This window comes from Vulpes lagopus, chromosome 12 (assembly GCF_018345385.1).
Source record: "Vulpes lagopus strain Blue_001 chromosome 12, ASM1834538v1, whole genome shotgun sequence".
NCBI lineage: Eukaryota > Metazoa > Chordata > Mammalia > Carnivora > Canidae > Vulpes > Vulpes lagopus.
Window position 1 is genome coordinate 3,169,374 of NC_054835.1, and position 16,040 is coordinate 3,185,413.

The 16,040-nt window shown below is 37.6% G+C and overlaps 1 protein-coding gene across 3 annotated transcripts in view; it reads right to left on the bottom strand.

Annotated features, from left to right (window-relative positions):
* SCAI (suppressor of cancer cell invasion) overlaps window positions 1-16,040 on the bottom strand; it is a 158,148-nt gene that overhangs the window by 15,090 nt on the left and 127,018 nt on the right. For 2 of the 3 annotated variants that reach the window (XR_005983072.1, XM_041724840.1), the window contains exons 14-15: window positions 15,168-15,249; window positions 2,090-2,162 (exon numbers count right to left, since the gene is read on the bottom strand). Coding sequence is in view for 1 of the 3 variants with exons in the window: in XM_041724840.1 (XP_041580774.1) it covers window positions 2,090-2,162; window positions 15,168-15,249 (155 nt within the window). In the remaining 2 variants the exon portion in view is untranslated. Of the gene's footprint in view, window positions 1-1,218; window positions 1,363-2,089; window positions 2,163-15,167; window positions 15,250-16,040 lie in introns of all 3 variants that reach the window. The other variant, XR_005983071.1, reaches the window with a different exon arrangement.

Here is a 16,040-nt window from a genome sequence, read left to right on the forward strand (position 1 = left end):
CTTTAACTTCTCTAAATATTTCATAAACTGGGGCACTTGGCTGGCCCAGTGGGTAAAGCATGTGACTCTTAATCTTGGGATTGTGAGTCTGAGCCCCATGCTGGATAAAGATTACTTAAAAAGAAAATCATAAAAAAATGTTCCATATACTCTCTCATCACAGAGCTCTTATATCTGGGCTCACATGCTATTACTCTGCTAGAACATGCTTGTTAACCATGTCCCAGCTCCACATAATTCTATATATCCTTCAACTTTATTTTGACGTCTTTTTATCCATTTTCTTCACCCGCAAGGGCTGCTTAGGAGGTCCTCTTATGGGCTGCTTGTGCTTCCTCCTATGAAACACTAATAGCACCCACAAGAAATGCCTCCTAGGTTGTCTATCTCTTCAGCTAGACATGTGGCTCTGTGAGGAACATGCTGTATTTGTTCAGTGTTATCTCCAGTGCCCAGCACAGTATCTGATAAGTAAATGCTGCATAAATGTTTGTTGTATAGATGATGTAACTTGTGGTTCAAGGGAGAACTGGAGACTTTAGATACCAGAGGTGCAGGAACCTAATTAGGCCTCCCTCAAATACTTGGATAGCTGCTAGTTTTGTGCCCACATGGGCCACATTTAAGGGATTAGAGGTCTAAGATTTCTAGCAAAGAGATATGATACTGGACTAAAAAACATTAAGGACATATATTACAATAACCAGCATTAATAATAATAACCATTAAAAAAATGATAGCACATACTGAATACTTACTATACACCCAGAATTATTCAATGAGGAGGTACTATTATTTTCTCCATTGGATAGGAAAGAAACTGAGGCACAGAATGGCTACGTAATTTCCCAAGGTCACACAGCTAGTCAGTGGTTGAGTCAGGATTCTAACTCAATCAGTTTGCCTCCAGAGTCTGTGTTTTTAACCCTCTATGCAATAAAGCCTTTTGGAACAAATTATGTTGGTATGAACCCATTAGATCATGAAATTTTAAATAAAGCTACATCTTGACAAGACAAATTGACAGCAGAAAGTACTCTTCAGTCTTTGGCAGGGGTTAATTTCTCCAGAAATGACAGAAAACAGGTTAACAAAGTCCTCAAAGCAGGAGAATTTTACCGTTGTTTGAAGGTAAGTTCTATCCCTTAGTAATTTGACTTTTGGATACATGAACTTAATGTTTCTACATGTTTTTCCCTGTTAAGTAGCAAAACTTACCTTAAAACAACGGTGAAAAGTCTCCAGCTTCTCTCAGGCTTTCAAATGCTGACCATCACTTCCTGTGTCAAACTATGTCAGCAGACAGGACTTCTGGCTGGGAAGTAGCAGTAAAATGCCATCTCCCACAGAGAGACACCAGCACTATTCACAGTCAGGGAGATAGTGAAACAGTGACAAGTACTGCTAAGACAGTGTTAAGGTTTGTTTAGTTTTTACCTAGCTTAATGACTGGGAGTTAGAGTTCGATTTTACATGCTTATCAATGACATATTATTAAAGGCAGAGTCTTTCATTTCTCAGCCATCTGAGAAACAGCCATAACACTGACACACTGTCTCCCTGGCACACTGGAGAGAGGTTCTTTTATTTAAAAACTACAACAAGGTAAAAATATGAATAAAAGAAACCCTTTAAGTTGTGCCAGTAAGATTATCCTAACACTTAGGCATAGGCTGAGAAGTTTTCTAGACCAGAGTCTTAAAAGATGCCTAAAATATGTAGCCAGAGATACAGGAAATCATGCTATCTGAATGACAACAAGCACACCAAAACAAAAACAAAAACAAAACACCTGCAAAACAAATTTTAAAATTCATGAGTTCCCCAACTGTAAGAGACCAAAAAATACCTTTTTCCTCAGGGATGATTTATCATTTCTTTTAGAATTATCTCAAGACCTAGTGGTAGCACATTAAAGAAATCTAGTTGTTGCAAGACTTCTCGGTTTATTTCAGATTGACACCTGCCACATTAAACACTATAAATCCACATGTGATCATTATAGGTGGGGAGACAAAGATTAGTATTATTTAAAATGTAAACAGTGTTTATTTGCAACCTGTGGATATAACAGGTAATAACAACATACCTTGTAAAGCTTTTGGATATGCTGTAGGAGAAAGCAAGCAGACTAGTGGCTGTCCAAATAAGTTTGTGAAATTCTGTAACATATAAGAATTTAAAACTTTCATTAGATTTGACCAAAGATAGTAATTTTCCAAAGCATGTCATTAGTGTATATAGGGCCTTTTACTCATAAGCAGATGCAGAAATATCAGTAACAGGTGAAGAGACTGCCATCCATGTATAATTACCATGCATAATAGACTTTCTTAACATGGTGAAGTTCATGAAAAGTAAACTACTGATTTTAAAATAAAGGCATATATATAGTCGCAATGTTACAGGGAGAGCTCATCTGGCTGTCTGCCAAGAGGCCATCTCATTGGGCAATATACACTAATATTTACTTGGATTTTCCAAGGTCTAGAATCTGGCTCTCAGCCCCACAGGCTCTAAGTCCTGACTTATTGGGGAGTAATCAGAGAAGACTGCAACCATTTCTCACTATGAATCAAATTAACTGCTCACACAGAATGATGTATAAAACCAGAATGTCAGTATGTTAATTTATAGTGAGAATTAAATCTGACACTCAAACTAGAACACTCTTGGTCTGATTAAGGATTTCCTTTCTCTAAAGGATGTAAAGACACAATATGTTCTTATAGAGAAATCTATTCTAAAGATATCATTACACTAATTTATTAAAATTTGAACCAACCTCAATAAAAATGGCCACAGATATTTTTTCCTGCAACTGAAAAAAATAATTCTAAAGTTCATATGGAAAAAGTAGATTAGCCAGGAAAACTCTGAAAAAGAAGAACAAAGAGAGGGAACTAGATTCACAAGACGCTGAAACATACTTTAAAGCCTCAGTAACTAAAAATATGTGGCACTGGCATTAAGAATAGGCAGAAGACCAATGGAAGAGAACAGAGAGTCCAAAATTAAACCCCAAAACACATAGGACTTGAATGTAAATAATAAAGATGATAGTTCAAATTAGGAAGCAGGAAAATTTGGAGTGAGTGGCTGATTTAGTTGGAAATGCATGCAACTCTTGATCTCAGGGTCTTGAGTTCAAGTCACACATTAGGTGTAGAGATTACTTAAAATGAATGAATAAAATTTTTTTAAAAGTAGGAAAATTTTTTTTCCATTGGGAAAAAACTAGATAGCCATCTAGAAAAAAGTTGGCTCCATACTTTGCACCACACACTTGATAATTCCAAATATATCAAAGCTTTAAATGTAAAAAAATTTAAACTATAAAAGTGCTGAAAGAAAATAAGGGTTCTTTGTTTTATAACTTAGAAGATCTTCCTAACTATTATGATTAAGATTAATAAACCCAGGGGTGCCTGGCTGGCTCAGCTGGAAGAGCAAGCAACACTTGATCTTGGGGTCATAAATTCAAACCCAATGTTTGGGTATAGAGATTGCTAAAAATAAATAAATAAATTTTTAAAAAGAAGATTAATAAGCCCAGTTACAAAATCAAAGTCTTGTGCATTGTAAAATACAGCATAAACTAAACCAAAAGTGAAATGAGCTGGGGAAAATATCTGTAAGGCACACTACAAAGATTAATATCCTTATTATAGAAAGAGCTTCTCCTAATCCATAAGAAAAAGACTACTCATCCAATAGAAAAATGGGCAGAAGATAACAGGAATTCACAGAAAAGGGAATACAACTGGCTCAAATACATCAAAAGAAGATCAACCTTATTAATAAGAGAAATGAAATCAAAGCTACACTACAATATCACTTTTTAACCTGCCAGTTTAGCAAAATTTCCATAAATTTGGGAATATACATTATTGACAAGAATATGGAGAAACAAATACATGTAGATCATAAGAGTATAAATAGGAACAAATTCTTTAGAAGATAATTTGGCAGTATTTATTAAATGCAAATGCATATTCCATTAACACAGGAATTCTACAACTAAAAATTTATGCTACCAATATATTCTCAAACCTGTGAATAACATTAAGCTCTAAGTTACTCCTTGCAGCACTGTCAGTAAAGACTAGAAACAAGCAAATGACCAGCAACAAGGGATTGGTAAAATGGTAAAATAAATTCTGGCACAACCATACAATGGGATACTATGCAGCTATAAAAAAAAAAAAGAACCAAGATGTTCTTTATGAAAGGATATGGAAAGATCTCCAACTTTTATTTTGAGAGAGAGAGAGAGAGAGAGCGCGCGAAAGTGACAAGGGGCTCAGTCTCATGACCCTGAGATCATGACCCGAGGCAAAATCAAGAGCTGGCCGCTTAACTGACTGAGCCACCCAGGCACCCCTCCAATATTTCTCATTAAGTAAAAACAAAGTGAGCTACAGAACAGTTGTGTATATAGCATGTAATTACCATTTATATAGCTAAGAAGATTAAAACTATGTATTTATTTTGGCTTATATATACATTTAAAAAAATTTCTAGAAGGATAAACAAGAAACAGACAAAAGTGATTACCCATAAAGAGAGAATAACTGAGTGAATTGAGACTCGGAGGGATAAAGAGATATCATATAAGCCTTTTTCAAAGTTTTGATTTTTTGACTTTGTGAATATAGTATTAATATTAAAAAATCAAATAAATTAGCAATTTCTTACAATCAAAGCAAAGAGAGGAAGTTGAATGATATTAAGAAGCATTCTTTAGATAAGGCAGCTTGAGCCATTTATCTACACTGCAGAGATGGCCTTCTGGATCTTTGGCCATGATGCTCTTGCTTTTGGATAACGTTAAAATGCAGATGGCTATTATTTATGTCCCAGGGTCTCCTTTTTCTTTGCTTCCCTTGTTGACCAACCTTTCTCTTCTTCTTCTTTTTTTTTCAAGTGCGAGTTAGCCTAACAAGCCTGACTGCAATATTTTTGAAAGGCCTGCTTACAAGGTTGGGCTGTAGGCTGGCTTCTAGGGACTTAGATTTGGGGAGGGTTCCCACCATTAGCAGAACTGGTAAGAGTAGCTCACTTGACCTGGACTGTGTAAACAAGATGGTTTATGCTGGGCACTTGCTTTCCTTCTCGGAGAATGGCATGTCAGTATGTGCTCAGCATGGAGCCTGTTTGGGTTTCTCTCTCCCTCTCCCTCTGACTGTCTCCCCATAACTCTCTCTCTCTGTAAAATAAATACATAAATTAAAAAAAAAGAATGTGTACTTGCAGCGCCTGGGTGGCTTACTTAGTTGGTTAAGCATCCAGCTCTTTTTTGTTTATTAAGATTTTATTTATTTATTCATGAGACACACACACAGAGAGAGAGAGAGAGAGAGAGAGAGAGAGAGAGAGAGAGAGGCAGAGACACAGAGGGAGAAGCAGGCTCCATGCAGGGAGCCTGACGTGGGACTCAATCCCAGGTCTCCAGGATCAGGCCCTGGACTGAAGGTGGTGCTAAACTGCTGAGCCACCTGGGCTGCCCCAGGTTTTTTTTTTTTTTTTTTTTTTTTAAATATGTTAATTGCAGCATATATTGTAATGGCAAACCTTAAAGCTACCCACACATCTTGCACTGGGAATGGATTGTAATAATCAGGATTCTTTTTCTTTTTTTTTTTTTATTTATGATAGTCATACAGAGAGAGAGAGAGAGGCAGAGACACAGGCAGAGGGAGAAGCAGGCTCCATGCACCGGGAGCCTGACGTGGGATTTGATCCCGGGTCTCCAGGATCACGCCCTGGGCCAAAGGCAGGCGCCAAACCGCTGTGCCACCCAGGGACTCTAGCATCCAACTCTTGTATTTGGCTCAGGTCATGATCTCAGAGTTCTAGGATCAAGCCCTGAGTAGGGTTCTGCAAATACTCAGTGGGGAGTCTGCTTGAGGATTCTTCCCTTCTCTCCTCCCCCCTTGCTCTCAAATAAATAAATAAATAAATAAATAAATAAATAAATAAATTTACTTGAGAGAGAGAAAGCATAAGCAGAAGGGGAGCTGTATAGGGAGAGGGAGAAGCAGGCTCCCCACTGAGTAGGGAGCCTCATGTGGGGCTTGATCCCAGGACCCCAGGATCATGCCCTGAGTCAAAGGCAGACACACAAGAAACTGAGCCATATAGGCATCCATAAATAAATTAAAAATGAAGAAGAATGGGTACTAAATTTTATTAGATTTTACAAAATGACCCCTGAGTTAAGCATGTGATTTTTCTTATTTATCCTATTGGCATAGTATACAATATTGATTGATTTTTCACAAAATTCATGTACAATTCAGATAAATTTTGTTAGATTATCCTATTAATCTATTTGCTAGTTTTTTTTTCCAATCTATAATTGATAAACTAATCTGGGGTAGGGTTTTCTTTCATGTGTTATTTGTGTCTTGAAACAGTCATTATCATAATAATTTCTATCATTTACTGAGTGCTAATGCTACTTTTCAGGGATTATCCTAGGCTTCATAGATCCTAACTTATAATTTTTTTTTAAAGATTTTACTTATTTATTCATGAGAGACGCAGAGAGAGAGAGGCACAGACACACGCAGAGGGAGAAGCAGGCTCTATTCAGGGAACCTGACATGGGACTCGATCCCGGGTCTCCAGGACCACACCCTGGGCTGAAGGTGGCACTAAACCGCTGAGCCATCCAGGCTGCCCCCCTAACTTGTAATCTTAACAATACCATAAAATCTATTTTACAGAGAAAGAAAAAGAGGCACAGGAAAGACCAAGAACATGCTTAAGACTATATAAGGATCTTGTGACCTAACTGATCTATTGAATGGATAGTTCTCATCATCATTGCCTTGGACTTGTGTATTTTATTCTAAAAGTTTAAAAGTATTTACTGGTAAACTCCAAAGGGCTAGCCTTTCTTGTGAGGAGTGGGAAGAGATAATTCTGATCATTTCCCTCTATTTCGTACCCTATGATTGGGTTTTTCTTTTTTATTTTTATTTTTATTTTTAATTTTTTTTTTAATTTATGATAGTCACAGAGAGAGAGGCAGAGACACAGGCAGAGGGAGAAGCAGGCTCCATGCACCGGGAGCCCGACGTGGGATTCGATCCCGGGTCTCCAGGATCGCGCCCTGGGCCAAAGGCAGGCGCCAAACCGCTGCGCCACCCAGGGATCCCTGATTGGGTTTTTCTGATTTCCTTCTTATAGCCATTAGATATTTTCTCCCAGAAAGTTATCTATTTAACCGATACTTTAAAACACCTTTACAACTTTAAAACAGTACACATTATTCTTTTTAAGGATCTCTTTTCTTCAACAAATACTGCTTGAATATACTGACTGCTGTTCTAGGTGCTAGGAATATAGCAGTAAACAAAACAGATTTAAAAAGAAAAACACAAAACCTGTTTCTCTGGAGCCGGCATTTAGATGGGGCCGGCATTTAGATTAGGAGGTGGCAGGTAGAGACCCACAGTAAACAAAAAAGTTATGTAATATCACGGAAGGTGACCAGTGCTATATATGGAAAGATAGCATAGAGTATGATTAGTAGCACAGATTTTATAATCAGATTGTTTAAATCCCAACTCAGCCACCTACTAGTTAGTTGTGTGTATGACCTTGGGCAAATTACTTAACCTTTCTATCCCTTGGTTTTCTTATTAGTAAAATGGGAATAATAAAAGTAACACATTTGGTTGCTGAGAATTAAATGTGTTAGTATTTCTAAAGTGCTTAAAATAGTGTATGACACTACATAGAAGCTAAATGTCATGATAATCAAGAAAAAATAAAGAGAGGGGGAGAAAGAACGCAGGGGAGGAATATGATTTTAAATAGGGCAATTAGGGAAGACCCTATTGAGAAGCTTCAACTTTTCAAACACCTGAAGAACAATGTGGGTGTCTTTGGAAGAGGATTCAAGACAGGGGGAAGAGACACAAAGATCCTAAGCAGCAGACTGCCATGTGTGTTAGAGGAACAGCAAGGTCAATGTGGTTGAAGAGAACTGAGTGATATGGTGTCTGGCAAGAGAAAAGATCAGAGATGCTTCTGAGAGTAGGAAGAGGCATGTGAAGGCAGATAATATGAAGTCTTCACTTTGACTAAGAGGAGCCTCTGGAGATTCTGAGTAAAGAAGTGACATGATCTGATTTACAGGAATACTCTAGGGGATCAAGGGCAGAAGGCAGGAAGCTGCTACAGTAATTCAGGGGAGAGACAGTGGTGGCATCGGCCAGGGTGAGGGCAGTGGAGGTGGTAAAATTCTGGATATATCAGTCACAGCCAAGAGGACAGCCTGACATGGATGTGGGTGTGAGGGAAAGAGGAGGCAAGTAATGAAACCAAGGATCTGGGCTAGGAGCAACTATAAAAGTGCATAGTCATTAACTGCTCTGGGGAAAGCTAGAGGGGTAAGAGGTCCAGAGACTGTGTCTTGGGCATGTGAAATTTGAGATCTCTCTTAAAATTACCAATCAGAGAGATGGAGTAGGTAGATTATATTCAAGTCTGCAGTAACAGAGAAAGGTCTGGGCTGGAGACAGGCTTGGAAATGGTCAACATAGTGATTGTAATTAAAGTCATGAAACTGAATAAGGGCATCAAGGGAGTGAGTTGTGGCTGGAAAAAACAGAAGCCAGGGCCACTCCAATGACAGGAAGTCACAGAGACATGGAAACAGCGTGGAAGAAACAGAGGAAATCAGCTGACTCCAGACCTCTTTTGCTCTTTTGAGGCAAACAAGCTGAATTTAGGTTTTAAAGATTTTATGCAGAGAAGAGGACACAAGTGAGAGCTCAGAGTCTGCTTCAGATGGGAGTTTGATAGGAAACCAGTGCTGATAAATTAGAGTCCCAAAGGGCTACACCTTCGTGTAAGGATGAACCGAAACTTTTCACCTTCCTTCCCCCATGAGCACTTCTCAAGAGGCCTGCAAGGAAAATGTTTTCAGTATACTGAACAGAGCAGAGACAAACAGGTGCCTATATACCTGAGGATTGTAATTATCACCTACCCCCCTTGCATTTTTTTTTTTAAGATTTTATTTATTTGTTCATGAGAGACACAGAGAGGCAGAGACATAGGCAGGGGAGAAGCAGGCTCCCTACAGGGAGCATGATGTGGGACTCAATCTTGGAGTTCTGGGATCACACCCTGAGCCAAAGGCAGACGCTGAATCAGTGAGCCACCCAGGTGCCCCCATTCTTGCATGCTTGCAGCCCAAATTCATACTGTGTAGGTAACCCTAAAAACATGGTCCCATGATGGTAATGTCTCTAGGTGTCTAGCCAGAGCAGATACATAATTTCTCTGAATGAAAGTATCTTCATTCTAGGGCTCAGTGAATTTCCCACAAATAGTTTCGAGGATGAAGAGAAGAAATTTGTCAAAGGTCATCAGGCATTCAAGAATACAAAAATATGGGCAGCTCTGGTGGCTCAGCAGTTTAGCGCCTCCTTCAACCGAGGGCGTGATCCTGGAGACTGGGGATCAAGTCCCACATCAGGCTCCCTGCATGGAGCCTGCTTATTCCTCTGCCTGTGTCTCTGCCTCTCTCTCTGTGTCTCTCATGAATAAATAAATAGAATCTTAAAAAAAAAAAAAAAAAAAAAATACCAAAGGGTGTCTTTCAGCAGCAAAAGTAGATTTTAGGTATAAGAATTATCAGATAGATAATAAATAATAAAATGAGTATGCTTATTAAGTTGAGAGAAAAAAAGAACAAACTTGAAAAAAGAAAAGAGGAAATTATAAAAAGGGTAATGGGTTATTTTAAAAAGAACCAAATAGAACTTCTAGAAATAAAACCCAATCAATATAAAACTCAACAGATGGGTTTAAAAGCAAATTAATCATAGTTAAAGAAAGAATTTGTGAACTGAACGATCAGAACAAATTATCCAAATCTCAACCAAATACACAAAAAAGTAAGAAAATGTAGAAGAGAAGTCAAGAGATATGCAAGACACAGTGAGAATGCTGTGCTAATAAATACACACATATAGGGATGCCTGGGTGGCTCAGTGGTTGAGCGCCTGCCTTCAGCCCAGGGCGTGATCCTGGAGTTCCAGGATCGAGTCCGACGTCAGGCTCCCTGCATGGAGCCTGCTTCTCTCTTTGCCTATGTCTCTGCATCTCTTTCTTTCTGTGTCTCTCATGAATAAATAAAATCTTAAAAATATATATATACACATATAATTAGTTCCAGAAGGGAATGAGAGAGAAGCCGGGTACAGCCAATATTTGTAGAGATAATGGTTGAGAACTTCCCAGCAATTATGAAAAAAATCCAATGTACCTATTAAAAAAAATCCAACAAATCACAATAGGTTAAATATAAAGAAACAAAATGTAGACATATCACAGTGTAAGTACAGAACACCAAAAATAAAAGAGATAGAGAGAGAGAGAGAGTCTTTCAAAGAAGAAAAAAAGAAACGGAATGAGTGCAGATGACTGGTAGAAGAGCTCTAAGATGTTCTGCTTAGGAAGGAAGGTAAATGGACTGTGGCAATCTGCAGCCATCAATCAAATACTTTAGGATGGGGCTGTTTACACAAAAATCACTGCTGTGACAAATGCATTAAGTCAAGTTCAGTGGCAGAGATCCAGCTCTGTCACAAATATTTAAATACTCAAAGGATTTTCTTCTTCCAAAGAAAAGAAAGCAGAACTAAAAGATATGTTGCCCAAAATGGCTGAGGCATTTATTTTACCCCCACTAGTACTACATAACTACAGATAAAGCCCCTTCAACTTGCCCATTCCCTAATGACAATTTGAGAGCCAAAGTGTGGGCCATAGAGTGTTATACAGATCTTGGTATTTCAATCATTCATTCTCCTCTGAAATGAGGCTCAGACTAGCATGCAAAACCCCTCTTTTGCTTATCATGGAGAGAGCATGGGCATTGGAATAAGAAAGGTGGCTAGAATCAATTAGGCAAAATACTTAACCTCCATAGGCAAAGTTTCCTCATCTACAAAATAAAGATAATAGTGCATATCTTCATTTAATCATCGAACATATATTACTAAGAATATTTTAAGCGTAAGGCAATAAAGACATAAAGATACATGTATATACAAACATAAACACACATACCAACTTTAGGAAAAACAAAGCATGGTGTTGATTGTCAGATCCTTACATTCCAAGCAGAATAGTTGAGTCTGTTCTGGTGATTATGACCAGACTGTGAAGAAAGACCTGAAGATACTGACATCAGAGATTACCCAACTAAGTGTTCCAGCTAAATCATCACATGAGCATCTCAGTGTAACAAGCCCTATCCACAACCTCAGAGATTCCGATCATTGTGCTAGCTTCCATTCTTAAATCTGAGCAGACAAGCAAACATTATGATACCCTGAGTTAAGTCTCTAACGTGAAATATATAGACAAAACCAAAGAGAAACAAATCAACATAGAAAAAAAAGATACCATACGGGGAGGATTTTCAAAGGTAAGAGAAGAGATTTCAACCAAGATAAAAACTAAGATGATTATGTCTGTGTATGCACATATATCTTTTTTTTTAATTTTTTTAATTTTTATTTATTTATGATAGTCACAGAGAGAGAGAGAGAGAGAGAGAGAGGCAAAGACATAGGCAGAGGGAGAAGCAGGCTTCATGCACTGGGAGCCCGACGTGGGATTCGATCCCAGGTCTCCAGGATCCCACCCTAGGCCAAAGGCAGGCAGGCGCTATACCGCTGCACCACCCAGGGTTCCCACATATATCTTATATATATATATACACACACACACAGACATACACAAATCTTATGAAAGAAACCTCCAGAAAGTAAAAGAAATCTCACAGGTTAGAAGATAAAGGCAATGTAATTTCCTCAAGAGCAAAAAGGAGAAGGAAAATAAAGGGCCAGAAAATCAGGAGTCCAATATAGGAGTGACAGGAAGTCCCTGGGATAGAATAGAGGAGATGTGGAGAGGAAGTCAATGGAACAACTCAAGAAGACAGGAGGAGTTTCCATGTTGCAAGGACTCATGAAGTACACACCAAACAGCACGAAAAAGTAAACCCACACTGGGGAATCTTGTTTAAGAAACTGAAAAACACTGGGGCTCAATATATATATATGTTTCCTGAATTTCCAGACACTGAAAACAGGTCACATAAAAGAATCCAAGATGAGAATGCTTTTCTACTTCTTAGGAAATACTGGAGGCTAGAAAGTAATACAACAAACCTTTCCTAATTCTGAGAGGAAATAATTTCTAATCTCTACCAAAACCATCATTCAACCATGGGTGTAAATTAAAGAACAACTAAAGGAGTGCAAGATCTCAACTATTTTACCTACTGTTCACCCTTTCTAGGAAGCTGCTCATGGAGATGCTGCACCAAAATGAGAGAGTAAATGAAATGAGAGTCCAAGACGAAGACATGGGATTTGAGAAACAGAAAAGATGAAGACTTCCCAGGATAATAAAGAAATGAGGTTCTGGGATGAGGGATCTGCAGAGGGCACCAGTTCAGAGGTATTGGGGGGGTGGGGGCCGGGATCCGGCACGAAGACAAAATTAAGAGACAGATGCATCCGAACAACCTAAAAGAGGATGTAGGTGGCTGATGAGCAGATTGGGGCTGAATGAGTGTGACATTCAGACAAATACAAGGAACAATGTTACATAATTATTTGTTCCAGGAAAAGCAGGAAGTTGCACAGGAAAGAAAAAGTTTATATGGCTTAGTTGTTAAATGCATTTTCTACTTGTCATAATATAAGGACTAAGTATTCAGTGAATCAAAATCATGATAGAAGTTGAGGTAGAAGGTATAGCTGTGAGCTGGGGATAGGAAGAGGAAAGAGCTGAATTTGTCTTCCAGGTTGGGATATCAGGACATAATGCCAAAAACTGGCAAATTAAGAAATATCAACATGAGCATGTTATTTAGACAAATGATGGTTAAATACCCAAATCATCAGCTACGAAAGATGTAACTGGTGGCCCCTGGAAGAAGGCAAATGGGGACAGGGCAGGAGAGCAGGAACTGCCATTTTTGGTAACACATGGGTAACTTGCTGACTCAGGGGTCCCCACCTTGACACAGACTAGAATTGCACCGACACCCAGGACCCACCAAGTCAACCGACGCAGAATCACAGGAGTTGGGGTCCAGGGACAGATGGTTTTGAGAAGGACTTGAATGTTTTTGATACACAGAAAGAGTTGAGTACTACAGCTTTAAACTATATGCATGAGTTATTCCCATAAAAATAAGGAAACAATATTTAAATAAAGAAATATACATGAAATGTTGGTATCTATATGAAGAAATATCAGCCCACATGTTCAGGAAACATTTATAGTAAAGTTGGCACTCAAGAAATAATACATCAGTCACAGAGTTCTTTTTCATTAGAAATGTGCAAAATGGTAATTTAAGACTTTTCACATATGCTTTGTTGGAAAAGTAAATATCAGACACTTTCATTATGTTAACACAGAGAAATGCATACTAGATTTAGAGGCACTGCATAGTACTAATTTTCAAAAAGACCAAATTGGTCTGTGCCATGCTCTGATTTGCAGATAAGTATGTTCTGGACAATTTAATTTTTAAAAGGAGTGATATGGCATGGGCCATCAAAAGCAAACAAATGAAACTTTCTATTAGTGCACTGTTATCCTGGGTGTCAGAATATTGAAATTTTCAATTAAATCACAATATATTGTTAGGTAAATACATTTCCAGTTATGCACAATGGTGTTTTTAAAAATCAGTGTGCAGTACTCATTCTCTATCCAAACAGCACTTTAGAAATAGCAGGCACATAAAATGAATGATATTCCTGAGATTATAAAAAGTGATATTAAATATTATCCAATCAAATGTAGAGAAATTAATAGACTGCTAAAATACTCTAAATGCATGCTAGATCATATTCAGTAATACACTTGACCTGGCACATCAACATACTCTGTTACATTAAACTGTAGCAAATGATTCATTTTCATTGATATCAAGGCACAGAATGCTTCTTTTGAATTTTGTGAAGATACAAAATACTGGACTCTTCTGATTTTATAGGTTTAAATAAGTTAGCAAATAAAGCTTTTCTTTCCTTCAGCAACTTCCCACCGCCTCAAAAAGATTAAAAGCAAAAACACAGACACGATTTAAGAAAGCATATAGTAATTTTCCTAAAATCAAAAGTTGTAATGTCAAACCTGACAAAAGTGGGTAGCAGGATATATGCTGAAAAATTTAAAATAGGATGGATGCTCTTGAAATTTCAGACACTAACTCTAAAAAGTGAAACTAAACATAAGAATTAGATGGAAAACATATGCTTGGGGTCATCTCTTGGTTAGCAGACATTTATTTCCGTTGTTCTCCTGAAATAAATCTAATATTTGCTTCTCCATCTAATTACATGAACACCCACAACAGAAATAGTTTTAATTGGCAGATCTGTGTTCATAGCATATTTTTGAACATATCGTTAACTAATGAAATATTGTAACCACATATAAATATTCTGTTTTCATTTTCCTGTAAATTAGTTTGAATTCTAATATCCAATTTTAAAGTGTTTCGCTATGGGTAGTTTTTACATAGTCATTAAAAAACACTGCTTCTATAGCAAAATATAAAACAAAGGCTTTTACTTTAAAACACTGTTACTTATTTCAGCAATCAGGGCCATCTTTTCTTACTTACTGTTACAAAATTAAAAAAAAAAAATCTAAAACCATTTATGTTGATATTCAGATTGTAACAGTGTAAGATGGGATAGAGAATTCATTCAAACTCCAGCCGTTCAGGTGTAAAAGAGGAAAGGGTTGAAAACTAGAAAATAAAATTTGCCTATATACTCCTACCTCTATAAAAGAAAATTACTCTGGGTTATATAACAAAAATAAACCTCCCACCAGAGATCTTGGAAATCTTGAATTTTTTTTTTTCTGCAGAAGAATTTATAATTTTCCACTGAGTGTCCATTCATTCGTTTTCTTCTTGTCTCTATTCATAGCACCAGATCCTGACTAGCATGCACAACCTCAAAAGAAAAGAAACACTAAATACAAACTGAGTAAAATTTTTAAAAGATAAAGCAAAATAAAAAGGCTTGTGTTAAGACTGCTTACCTCGAGGTGGTGCCATAATGTCTAACACGCACAATGGTGCTCGGAGAACTTACCTTGTATGCAACGCTGTTGGATGAATCCACAATAATAAACAGGGGCTTCCTTGTGAAAGGGTAGAGGTCTCCGGGATGAAGGCTGGGGAAACAATAATGGTAATGATGATTAACTGTGCAACTACTGGCCAAGTCTTAGAAATCTTACTCCTCAGTATGGTCTGCCCAGATCTCATCATCATAGCACTGAGCAGAAAACAAAGATTAATGCAACCAAAGACAAAATATGTCTATCTTGACTGGGATAGATAAGTTAGCAGTTTTAGCTAGGAAAATATTCAGAGCAAATTATTATTCAGGAATATTCAAGATGAAGAGAAGTCTACAGATTTAAAGATGGACCAAACATACAATAGAAAAACATAAGACAGCACATAGGTGCGTCTTTAGAATCTAAAAACTCTAAGAAAATGTTCTGAAATTACGATGAGAGAACACAACCAGATTTGTACTGCAGTAAATCTTTTAAAATCTTGATCTATTTTAAAGATTTTTATTTATTTTTTTTTAATTTTTAAAAAAGATTTTATTTATTTATTCATGAGACACAGAGAGAAAGAGGCAGAGACATAGGCAGAGGGAGAAGCAGGCTCCCTGTAGGGAGCTCGATACAGGATTCAATCCTAGGACCCCGGGATCACACCCTGAGGCAAAGGCAGACGCTCAACCACTGAGCCACCCAGGCGTCCCAAAGATTTTAATATGTCAAGCTACAACTTAATATTACAGATACTAAGTAGGGGATCCCCTTTTACTATTTATTATGCTTCCTCTGTACATTTGCATCAGAATCTGCTGGGGTGCTTATTAAACATATAGATTCCCTGGCCCAAGAAAGACCCACTGGACCCAAAATCCAGTAACGTACATTTG